Genomic DNA, 19,166 nt, shown 5'->3' on the forward strand with positions numbered 1-19,166 from the left:
CCACCAAAGGGAGGTCCTACCTTCAGCACTCCAGCCAGAGGTGCCCAGAAACTCTGGCCAGGGTACAAGAAGAAGTTCCAGAAGACAGCAAAAAACACCCTCTCTATAACCCATGGTGCTGATGCAGACTGGTGTCCAGGGAAGAATTAAGTGGCAATTTTATTTATACAGTGTTCTGCAAGGAAATGCAAAAAGGTGAACATTACAAGGTAGACAACCAAAACAGGATGTCCAGAATCAAACACACAACGTAGAGGAGCTGCTGTGCTCATTTCCAGGAGGCACCGTGTTCTTGAATGTGAGACATTCTAGGTAAATCAGATAAGCAAGATTTCAAGCAGAGCCTTTTGGCAACAAAGCCTGGGGCAAAGCAAAAATGTTTAGATCAGGCCGCCTTAAAGGCCTCCACCAACATGTGTGTGATAAAATCAGAATATCACAAAGTCTCAGATTATAGTCATGCCTACCTCAAATACGGCATGTCATTGCAGGCATCATGTATACACTCATTCATTCATTCATTCATTCATTCATTCATGCATCCATCCATCCATCCATCCATCCATCCATCCATCCATCCATCCATCCATCCATCCATCCATCCATCCATCCATTCATTCATTCATTCATTTACACTCAGCCCTTTATCCTCAAGAGGACTAATCCTTGAGAGCTGAAGGCTCTTGACGACCCCAAGTTAAATGAAGATGAAACATTTAGATTAAGGTGCTGCATTGAAGATTAACTAAAATTAACCAGCACAAAGTAGCAATAATTAGGTACCTGTTATTAGAAACTGTTGTGTGTGTTTTTAAGGAAGCCTTTGATTGTGTTATCAGGTACGTGGTGGCACTGCGGGTTAAACCACAGAAGCCTCTGTGATGCAAGGTCAGAAGACCTGCAGTTGTAAGATCAAATCCATGTGAGGGAGTGACCTCCCATCGCTTGTCCCAGCGCCAGCCAACCTAGCAGTTCGAAAGCTTGCAAATGCATGCTTTCAAACAGGTACCACCATGGTGGGAAGGTAGTGTCTAGACGCACTGGCCACGTGACCACAGAAACTGTCTATGGACAAACGCTGGCTCTACAGCTTGGAGACGGGGATGAGCATGGCCCCCTAGAGTCAGACACAACTGGACTAAATGTCAAGGGGAACCTTTACCTTTACCTTGATTGTGTTAAGAAAGGAATGTTCCATGTAAATTATGGACATCTTGCAACCCTATTTTAGATCAGTCCTCTTTTGGCAATGTCATAAAGAGATCAGGAAAGATCATACTAGGCATGAAATGCCTACAGCAAGCAAGGAAGGCACAAAAATTAATAAGGAACTTTCACATGCTTCCAGGTGGATGCACTGAGCAAATCAACAATTGCTTCCTATATGCTCTGTCTGTATTCTTACAAATAACCATTGGAAAGCTACCTATTTTCCAGTAATCTTCATCAGAAGAAAACTAAGGCTGCAGCACTTAGACCTATTTACATGCAAGCTATACATATTGAACATAGTGGGACTTCAGAGCAATGAGAGCTGGTGTCTATTGTGATTTGCAACTAACGGTGGGCAGAGTCAAAGCTTGTGGGAGAAGCTCGAAGTAAGAGTAGGTATTTGATAAATGCACCTTAAGACACACAGAAGCAGAAAGGCAGCCATTCATTTAGATATCCTCATTCCCATTATATTTCTCTTGGCTGCAGACATACAAATGAGGCTGTATTAATGTGTTATGGTGGTTATAGGCTTCACCTTGGGCAATCTCCTTAAACTTAGTGGTAAAGCAAAATCAAATAGGACTGACATTAGAACTTGTTGGCGTAAAGATACAAGCAATGGTTGATCCCCCATTAAATATATATATTTGGTTGTCTAAGCCCAAACTGGAATGGGCAGGATCAGGCTAAATAGGATCACTTGAGGTCAGTTAAGGCTAGACACAGGTGCACAGTGCAATCCTTGCTTCCACATGCCAGGATTAGGTGATTTGGGGTCAGAAAACCACATCTCACCTCAAGTGATTCTGTTTAGTATGACCAAGATCTTCTTTCCCTTTAAAAGGAAAGACTGTATCCCCAATAAGATTCTCCCCAAGAGAAAGAGTTCTCAAGCCTGTTAAGGCTGTTCCTTTGGGGAAGTCCAGTAACTGGAAACTTCTTCTCAGTTCTCCTTGGAGGGCAGGACAAGGTAGAAGTGTTTGCATTTCTTTTTAACAGTTACTAAAGTATCAGCAATGCTTTGAAAAGTTATTTTTTTAAAGCCCTGTCAAAGCATTACTGATCATTAAAAAGAAATTCAAAACTTCCCCTCTCTTCCTCTCCAAAGGCAATGGGCAAGGAAGATTTAAAGGGAAAGCTTCCCATTTTTCAAGACCATGGACTCCTCTTCAATGTTCTGCCCATTGCCTTCCTGGTTCTGTTTTGTCCCTTGTGCTATTAGCAAGGGCTCTGCAATATCCAGAGAGCCTGTTCCTGTAGACAGCCCTCCCGATGTCAGCAGGCTTCTACAACAGACTGAGCACTTCCGCAGAGAGAAGTGGACTTCTACTTCAAGTATCTTTTAAATAAAGAGGAGCTGTGTGGTCCATACAAAATGAAATACAGATGCAAGAACAGGCAGTACCTTTACAGACCACTACAAAATCATCATACAACCCGTGAGCTTTCATAGATGAACACCACTTCCAAAGGCGTGTACCAGTGTGAAGAAGAGTTCGTGGCAAGATGAATTTTGCCAGGAAAGTTACTCTTGGATGTAAATTCCAATTTTTATTTATTTATTTATTTATTTATTTTTGGAAGATGGATTTTGCCAGGCACATCTTGCTTAGATGTAAGTCAGGAGAAGGTGCAGGAAGCTGTCTGGTTGCTGTTGTAAAGTTACAGCTGAGGCAGCTGTGGATTGGATGTGATGCCCAAGTTCCTGGCCAGGGAATGAGGGTGACACAGAAAACCTGAGTCCTCCATCTGGGAATTGGGGTGATAATTTAGTGAACTCACTAGGTTTAGCCAATTGGGGTGAGATTCAACTCTCTGTCTCCAATAAGCTATCCCGTGGTCTATAAATGAATGAAGGAAATGTTGAAAACTAAATAATGGCATCAGCTCAAAGCCACCGGTCACAGTACCTCCTGTACTTATTTTGAGCAGGTGCTAGGTTCTTTTAAGTAAGAGATATTCAATGTAAATTAGGGACATCTTGCATCCCTCTTTGATCAGCCCCGTTTTGGCAATTTCAGGAAAGGTCAGCTCAGACTCACTAAAGGCCTCCAGAAATCACTGAAAGCACATAATTTGAATAAAGAACTCCCACTGACTAGGGAGCTGATACACTAAATAATAGGCTAAAGTCTATTTGAGTGTCTCTCCTTACATAAACCTGCCAGATAACTAAGAATATCAGGAACAACCTCTTTACTGTTAGAGCAGAACGACAATGGAACCAATTACCTCGGGAGGTGGTGAATGCTCCAACACTGTGGGCATTCAGGAGACCATTGGATATCCATCTGTCAGATTTGCTTTGATCTGGATTCCTGCACTGAGCAGGAAGTTGGACTTGATGGCCTTATTTCTCCCTTCCAACTCAATTATTCTATGATACCATGATCTTATCTGTTTGGGAAGCCCTCCTCTATGTCCCACCATTGAGAACAGTTCATTACATGGAGACGTGGGAGAGAGCTTTCTTGCGTAGCATCCCAGCAGTGGAATGTCCTCCCCTTGGAGGCTCAATTGGCACCAATATTGATGCCATTTTGACACCAAGTCCAATCATCTTTATATATTAGAATCATTGAGGGTTGAGGTTGATTTGTGTTTTAAACTGTTTAATTTTAAATTGTTTTGAGCATCTTAAGTTTTAGATGGCTCTGTTGCCTGCCCTGAGATCCTGTGATACAGGGTGGAGTAACCATCTGCAGGTTACAAATTGCCCACATATGATTAAAGCACAACAGAATCTGCAAACTGATGGAAAATTCAAATTTGCCAGTGTTTATTTATTTGTTCTTGCCTTCTGGGCATACATGTTCCTCAGAGATCACAACTCAGAGGAATAAGTACGGCCAGAAAGGAATCACGCGAGGAAGCCCTTAAGCAGATGTGAGATCTTTCACAAGACTGATAATGGAATAAGCATGTTCTCAAGCTATATGGAAGAAAGATTGAATAATCAGGCATGTGTTTGTACTCCTGGTTTATTTCTTGTTTATTGCTAGACAACTGTATAACTAAGTTCTCCTACCACTGAAGTAACTCTTTATTAAACATAAATTACTTGATAGGAAAGTATGAAGTATGTTCAGTTTCCCCAGTTCCCTCAAAATCTGCCAGATTTTGACACCTAGATTTTTGTCCTTGTGGTTATCAGTGTGAACTACAGCTGTCATTCTCACTTCTTAAAATTCCATCATGCCCGCATACAAACTAAAAGTAAGAGAACTAAAATCTTATTCTTGTCCAAGCTCCTTTCATTCATTTAGGCATGAGAAACTACTGCAGAGGACAGGGCATGGGAGTGATGATATACTAAATGAAAATAAAATTTTCATGATTTATGAATGACAAAGCTGTTTTGAAAAATGGTCAATTATCAGTTTTTAATAACAATTAGCAAACCAATAACTGCAGTAGTTGTGTCTCATCCTCCTTTTCAAACCTCTCCTCAGCTGAGTTATTGCATAATTGTGCCCTGCAGAGAGGAAATTATATCACAACTTCCATCATTGCATCTATTTTGTTTGGTTCATGTTTTGCATCATATCGTTATGTGTATGCTAATTGTTGCTGGACAAAGTTTGCTTGTTGTAATATATGCCAAGTATTTTTTTTAATGAAGAAATGCTGTTTGTGCTTTTGCTCCATTAAATGATACAACGTGACCTGTAGTTACCACTACTGAACTTTTAAGAAAAAAGAACCAAACCAAACCAAAAGCCAATGTCAAGAAGTTTCATTGGATGAAATCATCTTCTGACTATGAAATCCTCATCAGGGAAACATATTTTTCTCAGGCCCATACATTCATAGTCTTGGTTCACAAAGATCTGACACTTCTTCTGCATGTCATAGGGACACATAGTTTCTTCCTGTGCACAAGGAACAGGAATAGGTTTAGTGGAGAGTATGCAAAAAGAGAACGAAACCACAGAATCACGGCTTAGTCCCTTTATTACATGAGATGTGGTGACATATTTATTGACTCTGAAGTTGTTGTCGGGCACATGCTCATGTTCAGGTCTCATGACTGCTCTGAGGAAACAAAAGCAGAGAATCAAGAACATAGTCATTAGGATATTAAACAACACTTTGGGATCTGTAATGTTGGGGAAAGATGTTAGAAGACGGATGCGATTTACAATCAGTTCCTCCTCCTCCTCAGGCAAATAGTGAGTTGACTAAGGATGTGATTGTCTGCAATGAGAAGGAAGCACATCTGAACGCACCAGAAAGGGTGGCCTTTCTGGGAACACTCTCCCTTGAGAGCATCTGGAGACCCAAGGTTGGGAATCATTGATCTAGTAGCTAATAACTACTTCTTTGATCCTGCCAAAAGAAAAATGTAGCCCTGCCTGCAGCTAGTGAGTGTGGCAACACTGGAGGCATTCAAAAGACATTTTAGACAACCACCTGGCAGGCATCTTTTGATTTGGATTCCTGCATCGAGCAGGGAATTGGACTTGATGGCCTTCTAGGCCCCTCCCAACTCCATGATTCTGTGATTCTAGGATAGGATTCTATTCCTCTGGCGTGACGACAGCAAAAAGCCTCCCCCCCCTTCCACTCAACTTACCCATTAAACACTGCATATCGTCTGGCATTCCTCAATGCTGTGGAAGTGATTGGCATTGCCATCACAGCCGCTGTACACAAATGTTTCACAACTGCCACTGGCCTGGTCATAGTAGTAGCGAATCAATCTTTGGGAGCATGTTCCGGAATCTTTAGGAATTCTACAAACGATAGGCATCTCTGCAGGACAGGGAGGGGATGACAGGAACACAGATAACTGAGGAAGATATTGTTCGCAAGAAACCTAAGCCTACAGCTTAACTCTACCTCTGCATAGGTGTACCTAGAATTAAGTCTTTTTGATTTCAATGTGATCTGCTCCCATTTATTATTCTGGGGGAAATAACTGAGCTGTGTTGCTTATGCCCCTTTTGGCTTCATAGCAGAACTTGGAAGATTTTTGTTTTTTTGTCAAAAATTCCTGGATTTTTCCAACCAGCATAGATTCTGGGAGATGTTGTCCAAAAAAGTAACTTTTCTGAGCACTGCTAAAAGCCCACAATCTTCAAATCTATTTCTCCAATCCTCGTGTCTCTCACTTGGCCCACACTCGATATGTATAACTGTACTCCATTGTTTAATTTGTTATTTTCTAGCAATCCTCACTCTGCCACTGAGGTATCTGCCTCTGTGGTTCTCTGTCTTTTGGGAACTCTCTAAAGCCAGCTTTCTGTTCATTAGCCACCAAAAATCCCTTCTCTGAGAACCTGGACTGTAGGTTCCATGCTATAGGAATTAGAATGTTCATAGACATTCTATAACCTGACTCCAATTGATGGGAATGCCAAAAGGGTGTTGTTGTGAACTCAGACGTGGGCAAACTTTAAAAAAAAAATAAACTGCATTAGGGAGCACTGATGCACTGTGGTTTTTTTTTTTTAATTTGAAAACTTCCTCCCAGAAGTGGGAGGATACCGGGGGTCAACAATGGGGGTTTCTTTTCTTTTCTTTGGGATTTGTCTTAAAAGTGAGATTGAGAACCTGTGCCTATCCAAATCCACTTATTTTTTGTAAGTGACGTAGTCCTGCCCTGATTCAGTCTAAAAGAGAGAGAGAGAGAGAGAACGTCCTTTGCCCCTCCATGGAGCTGAGGAAACGTTTAATTTGCCAGTATCATGAAGTGGCTCTCTGCTGAAGCCACTTCATGATATGAGGAATTGACAACAGAAGGAGCAGGACCAAATAAAGTCATTTGAAGTGCATGTCATTTGGATGTGAGGATCACACTAAATGGCACACCATCCCTCCAACTTGACCTCTAGCAACCCAACCCCATTTAGCCCACTCCCGCCTACGCCCATGAGCCCATGAAGGCAAGCCCTCTACAGTACCTTCTTCCATGACTATGGTTATTCTAGGGGATCTTATAGTTTTGAAATAAAAAAAAACCTAATACTGTACAGTACTAGAAAAGGTAGGAAGAAAGTGTCTTTTTCCTACATAACTTTCTCTTGCCTTTTACTTGTACATTTGTTTGAGCCGTCTCAGTGATTTATTAGCTATTGATATTGTTGATTATTAGCGACTACATCTACATTCGTTTGCCATCTATTTAAAGTATTTTCACACTGGTCTTTGGTTACCTTCCTATGGCAGCTTACACAGAGAATAAAACAATTAAATCCTCCCCTCACCTCCAATAAATTAAATTTGGTGCCATTTCCTTTCTCTCCAATCAGAAATGGGAGCCTGTGGGTTGCGATCAACAGCTATGTCACCTTACCTTTTGTACTTCTGCACCTCTTCAGGCATTCCTCCATGGTGTAAAACCTATTTCCGTTGCCTAGACAGCCACCGTAAACAAACATCTTACAGCTGTGGCTCTCTACGTTATAGTAATAGCGTGTGTGGTGCCCATGGCATCTTCCTTTTACAGGAGTCAGTGTGCATATTACAGGCAGAGCATTTGAGTCTGCAGGTGGAGAGGAAGGACGTGGAGTGGATGAGCTGGAAGGAGGAGAGCCTGGAGGAGAAGACAAAGAAGGTAATTTCAGCTCCTGAAACCTGCATCTCTCCCACGTATGCTTTTGTCTAGAAGGGGGTAAGCACAGTGCAACCCTCCAGATGTCACTGGATTTCTTTACATTGGCTCATCTCTACTCCCAAAGTTTGCTTAAAGTTATAATCCTGAGCAATAAGAGGTTTCTTCCCCAGTTTTTTTTTCCTCCTTTTAATATTTTCAGACCACGGATAAGTGAAACCGCGGATACCAGTCCTGCAAATATGGAACTCCTATTATACCTTATTGGGATGTGGTGGCGCTGCGGGCTAAACCGCAGAAACCTGTGCTGCAGGGTCAGAAGACCAAGCAGTTGTAAGATCGAATCCACGTGACGGAGTGAGCGCCCGTCGCTTGTCCCAGCTCCTGCCAACCTAGCGGTTCGAAAGCATGCAAATGCAAGTAGATAAATAGGGACCACCTTGGTGGGAAGGTAACAGCATTCCGTGTCTAAGTCGCACTGGCCATGTGACCACGGAAGATTGTCTTTGGACAAAAACGTTGGCTCTATGGCTTGGAAACGGGGATGAGCACCGCCCCCTAGAGTCGAACACAACTGGACAAAAATTGTCAAGGGGAACCTTTACCTTTATTATACCTTATTATGCAGGAAATATCCATGCACAGGTGCCCATACATAGCTTAAGTATTACCAGAATCTTCTGCTATTATGTCACTCCCTGTTTTCAAATATATGCAAGCTCTATGTATGCATATATTATACACACCAATAAATACATTTTATTTGAATTTTTATTGATTAAAATAATGTTTTTGCAATTTTTTTAACAGCATGCCTTTTGATCTTCTTTTTTTTTTTTTGGCAGTTTGTTCCTTTCCAGGTAAAATGCACTGCAAATCTCAGAAATGCACAGATTTCCAAGCATCATCTCCTTTCCCCTTAGCTAGCCCATTGGGATCAAGATGACCTTACCTTCTGAGACTTTGCACGCCTGTTTGCAGATCTCCTCCGTCAAAAAGTTATTATCGTTCCCCATGCAGCCTCCATAAAGAAACGTCTCACAACGTTTGCTCTTGGCGTTATAGTAATAACGGGTGATGTCCTCCCTGCAAGGTCCCTTTTGGGGAGGAAGCGTGCATGCTTTGGGGGGGGGAGAGGAGGAGCAAAGTAAGAGAGAAAAGTCGCATTTATAGACAACAAATAAACCCAGTTTCTGAATATGCTTTTCCGATCTTCATATAAAAATAATAAATGTGTGCCTTCAAGTCAATTCCGACTTACGATGACCCTTTGCAGGATTTTCTCGGTAGAGAGTACTCAGAAGTGGTTCACTGTTCCCTTCTTCCAGGGGCACTTCTAGGACTGTGCAGCTGGCCCAGGGCCACACAGGCTGGCTCTTCTCCCAAGAGGTACGGTGGGGAATCAAACTCCCAACATCTGGCTCTTCAGCCAGATACCTAACTCACTGAGCTATCCAGCCCACTCAGCTGTCTGTACCTGCATATATTTGTATTTGTCTATTTATATCTGAGATGCAAGGCAGTTCACAACAAAACTGATATAGCTATTTGGGTTCTGCTCCCCCATGTGCTTAAGGGTCTATTTCAGACATACAGTACAAGTTCTTTCCTGTCATTTTTGGAAGCTGGTGTTCTCTACTCCATTGTGGAAGTTAAAGCCCATTGCTCTGAACCAGGTGATCAAAAATAGACAAAACAGAAGGAAAATGGGAACCATCCAGCTGTCAGACTACTGTACATACAATCCCTAAGGTCTTTTTTTTTAAATTGTGGCTAGAATTGCTGTTCTTAGAAAATCTCAAGGAACAATTTTTCTCCTTGGAAATAAAATATGGACTCCCACACTCCCACAAAAAGAAATTTAGCAGCAACTATGGTAGCTTTTTAGAGGCACCAGGTTCTCCCCTGTGTCTTAGATAATGGTCAAAATCCAAGTATTCATTTCACCTGCTCTAGGCTCCATTCGGTGAATTGGAATTTGATAAATCAACACATCTTATGTACGTTCAATTGATCTATTGGATTTATTTAATGGACTTATACCACTTTAGGCTGGACTTGGTCCAATATGCCAAAGTTTTCATGAGAAACTGTATTCCAGAAACAAGCACAGTTGACGTTATGAAAGTGGAAAAGCAAAGCAACAGTCTTCTCTTGCTTGAAAGAGTAGGGGAAAAAATCCAAAGAACATACTTTCATGGATTTTTGTGGGTTTTTCAGTCTCTTTGGCCCTGTTCTGAATGTTGTTCTTCCTTAACGTCTCCTCCTTATCACAACAATACACCCACAACAAAAACACACTGATCACCATAATCACCCATCTCCTGAAAAGGACAAAAGTTGATCCCACAGCTATAAAAACTCAACTCCCAAACAAACTGCAGCAGAGCACAGAGTTCTATTCCAGTCCTCTGCAGATGCCGGCCACAGAGACTGGTAAAACATTAGGAAGAACAACTTTCAGAACACGGCCAAAGAGCCCGAAAAACCCATAACAACCATCAGATCCCGGCCGTGAAAGCCTTTGAGAATAGCATACTTTCATTTTACAAAAGTATCCTGCCAACTTGTCTGAAAGAGATTCTTAATTGTCACCGTTAACCAACTATTTACAGTAAACATGGCTACTGCTGGCATCTGCCTTGCATGAACAGAATGACTGTCTCTCACCTGTAGTTGTCTCATTAAAGGCCACTGGAGGCACCAGTGCGGGTGTGGACGACCCTAGGAGACAGAGGAGAACCACAAAGCAGCATTGCATTGTGCTTTTTCATGTAAACACTCAGTTAAAAATTCAGCTTTTCTGTTAATACTGTTGTCCACAATGGAAAAGAGAAAGTCTCAAGAACTGGAGGATGATCAAACAGCACCTGGCCAACACCCTCAACTTGGACATGTGCAATCATTTGTTTACAAAATAAATCTACTCTTCACTGTCTGTTTTTTTTTGGGGGGGGCGGTGTTATCCACAGCATTGTCCTTTGAATGACCACCACTCCGGAAAATGAAGAATCCCAAATCCAACTATGTCATTCTCCAAGTAGGAGAAGAAACATTTGTTGAATGTTACCACCACCCTCCCTTTGCTCTTTCTCTTGGTATTGTTCACCAGACATGTACAAAAGGAACTTTTCTACATTAAAGCTCCTAGAAACTCTAGCAAGCATAGCTAGCGGCCGTGGTGGTTGGGATGATTTTGGGAGTTGGGATCTGAATAGTAACTTTTCCAAGCCGGAGTGCACAATAGGACTCCCTTATCTGTGGGATCAGTATCCACTGATTCACTTAGTCACAGTCTGAAAATATTAAAATATTAAAAGAAAAAAAACCCAAATACTGTATTTTTAACTATGAAGTTACTAGAACTGGACACTAGAGGAAGCCAGAGATCATACTATGTATAGCATTCAGTATTATATAGTGGTGCCCCGCATAGCAACAATAATCCATGCAGCAAAAATCTCTGCAAAGCGATTTCGTCACTATGCGAAAATAAAAAGCTCATAGGAATGCATTAAAACCCGTTTAATGCGTTCCTATGGGCAAAAAACTCACCTTTAAGCAAAAATCCTCCATACGGCCATTTTGGAACCGCCGATCAGCTGTTGGGAAATCATCACTATGTGATGATCGGTATGCGAAACAGCGAACAGATCATCGCAAAGCGATTTTTTACCATTTAAAACATCGCAATGCGATTGCTTTTGCGATCGCAAAATCTTCATCGCTATGCGGATTCATCGTTAAACGGGGCTCCCGTTAAGCGAGGCACCACTGTAATAGTCTTTGCTATAATCCACATTTTTCAGCATCAGCAGAACAGGTTTTGGAGACCATAATGTTCTTACCTGTCGAGTTTCCACATATCTTTTTGCAGGCATCAGCCGTGGGAAATTTATTATTGTTGCCCAAGCATCCGCCATAGAGAAACGTTTCACATTTTTTACTCTTGATATTATAATAATAAAAAACATGAACTTCTTCACAAGGCCCCTTTTCAGGTGGGAGGGTGCATGCTTTTCGCAAACCTTATTGGGGGGGAAGAGAAAATGACAGAAAAAAGTAATATCTGCATCTAATAAATCGTTCGTTTTTTTTAAATATACAGGAAGTTTTCTAGAGCTAGTTCCTGGATATATAGAAAATTTAATTAATATCTGGGGCCTAGGACAATAAATAATCATGAGCTGTCAAATCAGTTCTGACTTTCTGCAAGCCTTTTTAGGGTTTTCCAGGTAGAGAATATTCAGAAGGGCACAGTCCCCTTCTTCTGGGGGCGTTTGGGGACTGTACAGGTTGCCCAAGGCCACACAAGCCGGCTCTTATGAGATGCACGGTGAGGAATTGAACTCCCAACCTCTTGTTCCGCAGGCAAGTGCCTAAACCACTCAGCCATCTTGCCAGTGGGAGGTAGGATAGCTCATAAGACATTAAAACAGACCCCCCAAATTCTACAGCTACTGTGGCCACTTTGTATTCTATGGTAGGTTGTCTAATATCCCTCTCATAATGGCCTAAAAAGTCAAGTACAGTATCAGTCATAGCTACAGTAGTCCTACCGAATGAAAGATAACTCATTGAGTCAATACTTAGCAAGCGTGTAGGTGCCATCGGGCCAATTAATCTGGTCTAATTCAGATAGGATTTTTAGGCCAATATCTCAAATTTCACACGTGACATTGTTTTCCAGACTGAGAAACCAACAGAAAATGCCACAATGGGAAGAAGTCTCTCTATTTGATTTATATTGTATGCTTCCCATCTTGCAGAATTATTTAATTGTTATATTTTTTCCATATATTTGTTATGTTTTTATGTTGTAAGCCGCCTAGAATGGTCAAAATGACCAGATAGGCAGGGTATAAATAGAATTAATAAATAAAAATAAATAAATGTGTCATAAGCTTGGCAGTTGCTGTTTCTGCTATCTCTGTTGAGAAATTAGGATGTTTGGCTCTCACCTGCCGTGGTCTCCATGGAAGCATTTGGGTGCTTTCGCAAAGGTGGAGGCGGTCCTAGAAGAAAGGAGGAACCCACAAAATCGCATTGCACACAGTCCTCCGCAGCCCAGGTAAAAATGGAAGCACCTTTATTAGCGAAAACGATCTGAACAACCCCGCTTTCTGCTGCATCGACAACCTTAGGAAGACAATGGCGAAGCTGCACTGTGTAGAGGCCTTTAATGCAGCTGTCCAGTCAAGAATGAAACTACTATTTTGACACTTGTGGTCCATCACGGAGTGGAGGGAGGCGCTCTCCTCTGGAACAGGTGAGCAAAATGTCACAAAACCAGATACAGTGGTGCCCCACTTAACGATCACCCCGCTTGACGACAAATCTGCCTGCCGATGATGTTTTTGCGATCGCAATTGCGACCGCAAAACCATGTTTTAATGGGCTTTTTTTGCTTCCCGACGATCGGTTCCCTGCTTCGGGAACCGATTCTTCGCATTACGACGATCAAAACAGCTGATCGTTGGGTTTTCAAAATGGCCACCCACTGCTCAAAATGGCTCCCCGCTGTTTTTAGGAGGCATTTTTCGCTGCACAGGCACCCAAAAATGTCCGCCCTATGGAGGATCTTCAATGGACAAGCAGGTATTTCACCCACTGAAATGCATTGAACGGTTTTCAGTGTGTTTCAATTGGCTTTTTTATTTCGCTTGACGAGGATTTCGCTCTACAGCGATTTCGCTGGAACGGATTATTCTCGCCACGCGAGGCACCACTGTATGGGCCCAAAGATGTGTGGCTATTGCTGTTCAAAGGCTGCACTGAGCTAGGCCTGGAGATGATAATACATGGTCTATGTGCTCAACCTGCACGCCTTTGATGATCAGGGATGTTGCCAAGGCTTTGGGTCCAAGTCCGACTCTTTGTTCCCAAGTCCCAAGTCCCAGTTGCAAGTCCCTATTAAAAACAAGTTTTCTCCCCATTAAAAAAGGGAGGGATGGGTGAGTTTCAGGTCCAAGTCATTGAAAAGAAAAAAAATCAAGTCGAGTCTGAGTCACCCATGTGTACCCAACTTGACAGTGAGTCCTGCGACTCGGAGTCCCCATCCCTGATGATGATTGCACAAGCTGTCGGGTATTCAGATCTCTCTATTTTTGGTCACCTAAAGAAAAACAGCACCCACAGCATTTTTCCAGAGGGGGATTCTGGGAAATGTGACCCAAAAGATAACTTTTTGGGGGGAGGGGGGAGGAATTGTACGTTGAATATAACTCTTCCCTCTCTATTCAGTCAGGAGCCATCTTTGGGACCCATCGCAAAAGTGCGTGGAGACTGAGAGGTTCTCACCTGATGAGGTTTTGCACTTCTTTCTGCAGGCCTCAGAGGTGGTGAATCTGTTCCCGTTGCCGAAGCAGCCACCATAAACAAATTTTTCACATTTCTGTCTCTTCATGTTATAGTAATAACGGGAATGGTACTGCTGGCAAGGCCCCGTGTCGGGAAGGAGGGTGCATATAGCAGGCAGAGCTGGAAGGGGGAAGAATAACACAAAACAGTCCTTTTAATATGTACTAAATCATTCTTGTTTCTGAAATGCAAGTGCCTGTTAGATGTTCATTCCTGTATTTATTTTTAATGTCTCTTATTTTAATTTGCATCCGTCACCCCCGGGCAGCTTGTCACGAAATGAAAGCGGATACACTCCAAAACAATAGCAAGACATCATGATAGAACACATCTTATTGGGTGGATTCCAAATGCGGAATAGCTGTGTGACAGGATTTTGTCCAATAAAACAATTTTTAAAAAATATATAAAAACTTCATTGAATTAAAAAAGCAGCTGGATTGGAACTGGCTTGCTGAGATTTTTTGCAATGATGTGATGGTTTTTTTTAAAGGTAACACCAGTCTTTTAAAAGCCCGTTCCGCAGTTATTAGCCAGTCCAGATCAAGATGTCAGAATGCCACATCACAGTGAACTAAGACTGGATTCTACATGTCTGTTTAAATCATTCCTCCCTCTGTGGTAACTCCTGTTGTTTCACATGGCATCATGCCAGCCCTCAACTGAAATGGCCATTGTTTCAGTTTTTTCCCCTCCAAAGCAATATCTTTTTTAAAAACTCTGTGTGTGCGCATGCACATGTGCATGCCTGTGTGCTCGTGTGTGTGTGTGTGTGTGTGTGCGTGAGAGAGAGAGAGAGAGAGAGAGAGATGTGCCTTTAAATTGCTTTTGACATATGATGGCCTAATATGGAGACCTATCACACAGTAATTAGCCTACAGTACTGCAGTTAAGCCTCTGCTCATGACCTGAAATTGATCCTGATGGGCGCAGGTAGCCTGCTCAAGGTTCACTCAGCCTTCCATCTTTCCAAGGTTATTAAAATTAGTACCCAGCTCACTGGGGGGGGGGGCAAAGTGTTGCTTGCTTAATTATGTTGTAAACTTCCCAGAGAGCACTCCAGCACTAGGGGACAGTGTGTAAGTCAAAACAACAACAACAACAACAACAACAAAACAGGGTTTCCAAGGTATGTAAGATTTTCAAGGAATATTTCGCCATTAGCACCCCACAGTGAATTTCCATCGCCAGGCAGATGTTTGAATCAAAGTCTCTTGAGTCCTCATCTGAGTTGCTGTCCACTTCAGGACGCTGACTCCTTAATATAAAATATTTGACTATTTGTAATAAGTTCAGCGGCTGTTGTTATCCTAACAGAATGAAGGATACTCACCTGCAACGGTTGCACTGACGACCTTGGGAGGCTTTGGTAAGGAACTATGTGGTCCTGGGAGAAAAATGAGAATCACAAAACTGCATTACATGGTGGTCTACTAAACTCAATTGACCAGGAACTATGGAGAAAATCCAAAGATATTATCAGTGAAGAAAGCAAAAAGACGTTTCCTGTAGTAAAAAGAAAATAACTTGATGGATGATGGAAGAAACACTTAAAATTGCAAAGGACAGAGGAGAGGGAAAAGTAGAAAGTGACAGAAGTAGAGTTAGAACCCTGAATGCAATTTTTCAGTGACTATCATGTGCAGACAAAGAGAACTGTTAAAAAAAACAGTGCTAAGAAATGGAGGAAGACTTTTAAAAGCGGAAAATAAGAGATCTATTCCAGAAAATCCAAGAAATAAAACGGAAATTCAAGCCTAGATTAGGAATGCCAAATGACCAATAGGGATGCACATTATCTGACCCAGAGAAACCTAAGAGAAGGTAGAAATACTATACCAAAGACCTATACAGAAGAGACAACAGGATGATAGACTCTTTGAAGAGGAAGCTTATGATGAAGAATCTGCAGTTCTAGAAAGTGTAGTGAAAGCTGCTCTGAAAGCATTAGGAAGAAATAAATCACCAGAGGTACAGTAAATGAAATACCAATAGAACTGTTTCAAGCCAATCTATCAAAATCTTAACAAGAATATGTCAACAAATATGGAAAGCAAAAAAATATCCCCACAAAACACAAACACACTCCAATTTCTAGGAAAGGAGATGTCGAAGAGTGCAGTAGCTACAGGACCATTGTTCATTTTCTCATCCAAGCAAAGTGATGCTCAAGATGCTACAACATCTTATAAGGAGCGAGAAGTGCCTGACAGTCAAGCTGGCTTTCAAAAAGGAGGAGGCACTGGAGATCACATTCATCCAGTTGGCACATCTTTGAGTTAATAAATGCCCTGGCTGCTTTTGAGTTTTTCTCCTTGGGGACACAAAAACAGGATATAAAGTGGAGTCACACTGTTGCCCCCTAACCTTTACCCATCAGGCAGTGCAACTGAAACTCAACAATATGCCAGCAGCAGTGGATTTGGAATGGCCAGAAGCTTGAAGAATCAATGCAGTTCTGGAGAAGAGAACAATAAAGGAGGAAGAAGAATGAAGATAGAGGAAGAAGAGGATTATTGCAAGAGGTCCCTACTAGGGTGGTAGGGATCACAGTCGATTTGTATTTTGGTTTATGTATTTTAGTTTATGTTTATGTTATAGTTTAAGAACAATCTAAAAAGTAATAAAAACAACAAACAAACAAAAAGGAATGGGCACAAGCCTCTTGCGCAGAACAATCCCCTGGTGTCAGATGATCTCAGGAATCCCTGGACAACTGGATTTAGTGCCACAACTGTTGTGTGGCTGAGATCAGCCGACAGAAGGGCCAAAAAAGGAGCGGAGACGGAAAGGAGCTAAGTTATTCCAGAGCCCAACCCTGTCCAGTTCAGACTCAAAGGTTTGGCTCATTCTAAATAATTTCGAGCATGTCTAGAAAGGGAAGGGTTTGGATTTAGCACAGCCTCCGCTGGCATATGTCAACTCAGCCATCTTGGGTAGTGATGACTGAGCCCTCAGTCAAAAACCTGATGATGATGATGATGATGATGATGATGATGATGATGATGATGATAATAATAATAATAATAATAATAATAATAATAATAATAATAATAATAATAATAATAATAATAATAATAATAATAATAATAATAATAATAATAATAGAACTGCAGAGCCGGAAGGGACCCTATGGATCATTGAGTCCAGCCCCTGTCAGGGAGACGGAGGAATCGAACTCCCAATCAGGTAGCTGTAGTTCTTCCTTATACACCATTTACAACTACCTGACTTGTCTTACTGACATTACAACACACAACACATATGAAGTAGAAATGCCTGGTCAGAAATCCAGCATCACATCTAACCAACGAGTGCATTGAGACCTGGATGGTCTTACCTCTTGACACTTTGCAAATCTTTTCACAGTCATCCAGAGAATTAAATGTATTGCCGTTGCCCAAGCAGCCGCCATAAACAAATGTTTCACATTTTTTGCTCTTGGAGTTATAAAAATAACGGATATAATCTCCTTTGCAAGGCCCGTGATCAGAGGGGAGGGTGCATTCTCTAGGGAGACCTGTGAAGGGGAGAGATCAAGCAGAAGGTCAACTCATTCCGCAGTACAGAAATTGGGAATTTATTGTATCTGAATAAATAAAAGACTGTATCTCACAGTGGTCCCACCAGATGCCTCTGGGAGCCCACGAAACAACGAGATACCTGTCTCCTGATCCCCCTCCCCTGCATCTGGCATTTTGAGGTACCTTCTTATTAAGCCTGCAGATTATACATTCCCATCACGGCTTGTAACCCACGACAGACTTTTCCTCCAGGAATCTGTCCAATGCCCTTTTTAAAGGCATCTAGACCAGATGTCATCACCACATCCTGTGGCAAGGAGTTCCACAGACTACCAAGACTCTGGGTCAAGAAATATTTCCTTTTGTCTCTATCCACTCTCCCAACGCTCAATGGGAGTGGATGTCCCGTAGAGAAGAAGGAACTGATACTTAAAACGGACGCTTTAGCCCACTTCTTCTTGTCACTTTTGACTTTAAGAAGGCAGGTGAGCAGACCCACCAGTGCAGAAGGATAACAGGGCCAAAAGGTCCTAATGACCAGCAATGGGTCTCCCCATTGACTCCAGTGGGTCTCCCCAGCAGACGCCCGGTAATGTTCATCTAGGACGCCAATCCTGCAAATCACCTCACCATCATTGCTTCGTCCTAGATGAAAAAGTTGGGCCATGTCTGGAGGCCAAGATCGACACTTAACCACCAAGAGGTCTCTCAGAGTTTAATGCCCCACATTTGGGCATCAGCTTCCTCCCCCCCCCCCCCGCTGCAGTCACAATTCATGAGCTAGGGAGTGTTCCTGACCAGAATATGTCCTTCTCTTTTGGCTTCCTCCATTGTCAGGCCTTGGCATCCGGTCTGGCATTCAGCTTTTGAGCATACAAAGAGATGGAGCATGTCCACCTCTTGTCCATCATTTACACAAAAGCTCAAGGTTCACCTGGAAAATGGTGTTCCAAACAAAAGCCAGAGCAAGGGGAGGATGGCACTAGAAAGTGAAGCCAGTGACTTTGCATCCCTTGAATGAGTTAAAAGAACCAAATCGAGTCACTTTCTATTTAAAAAAAAAAATCCTGCTAACTAGTTCAAAGACATCTGTCATTCTCACAACTAACTACCTGTTTAGAATAACTGTGACAGCTGCATTTGGGATCTCCCTTGGGTTAGCAGGACAACTGCCTCTTACCTGCAACGTTTTTACCCAGAGGACTTGGATGCTCTGATGAGGGTGTGGGAGGTCCTAGATGAAAAGAAGATCAACAGAGCTGCTCAGCATAGTGATCTTTGCTCAAGGGCCCAGTTAATTAATTAACCTACTTGGATCATTCTGAACTCTTAACATGATCATTTGATATACACCAAGAGGACTTGTGTGTTTGTGATTAGAACAAGAAGTAGTTGTAATAATGCATTAGCTGTCTAATGTAATACATTAGCTGTCTTCCCCTCTTCTGGAGAGAGCTTCTTGGGCCAGATAGCAAGAGACCCACAGGAAGTGGGGTGGCCAGGATCATTAA

At 42.2% G+C, this 19,166-nt stretch overlaps 1 protein-coding gene across 1 annotated transcript; it reads right to left on the reverse strand.

The window, feature by feature from the left end:
• Positions 1 to 5,032: 5,032 nt before the first annotated feature.
• LOC110070291 (actinia tenebrosa protease inhibitors) lies at positions 5,033 to 18,322 on the reverse strand. The gene is made up of 11 exons (XM_020777964.3): positions 18,286 to 18,322; positions 17,472 to 17,651; positions 15,465 to 15,518; positions 14,072 to 14,251; positions 12,733 to 12,786; positions 11,620 to 11,799; positions 10,442 to 10,495; positions 8,724 to 8,891; positions 7,514 to 7,753; positions 5,792 to 5,970; positions 5,033 to 5,250 (listed from the first exon to the last, which is right to left on the reverse strand). The coding sequence occupies exons 1-10, from the start codon at positions 18,320 to 18,322 to the stop codon at positions 5,795 to 5,797; spliced, it is 1,323 nt and encodes a 440-aa protein (XP_020633623.3). The 3' UTR covers positions 5,033 to 5,250; positions 5,792 to 5,794.
• Between the last annotated feature and the right edge of the window lie 844 nt (positions 18,323 to 19,166).

Source organism: Pogona vitticeps, chromosome 8 (genome assembly GCF_051106095.1).
Source record: "Pogona vitticeps strain Pit_001003342236 chromosome 8, PviZW2.1, whole genome shotgun sequence".
NCBI classification, from domain to species: domain Eukaryota; kingdom Metazoa; phylum Chordata; class Lepidosauria; order Squamata; family Agamidae; genus Pogona; species Pogona vitticeps.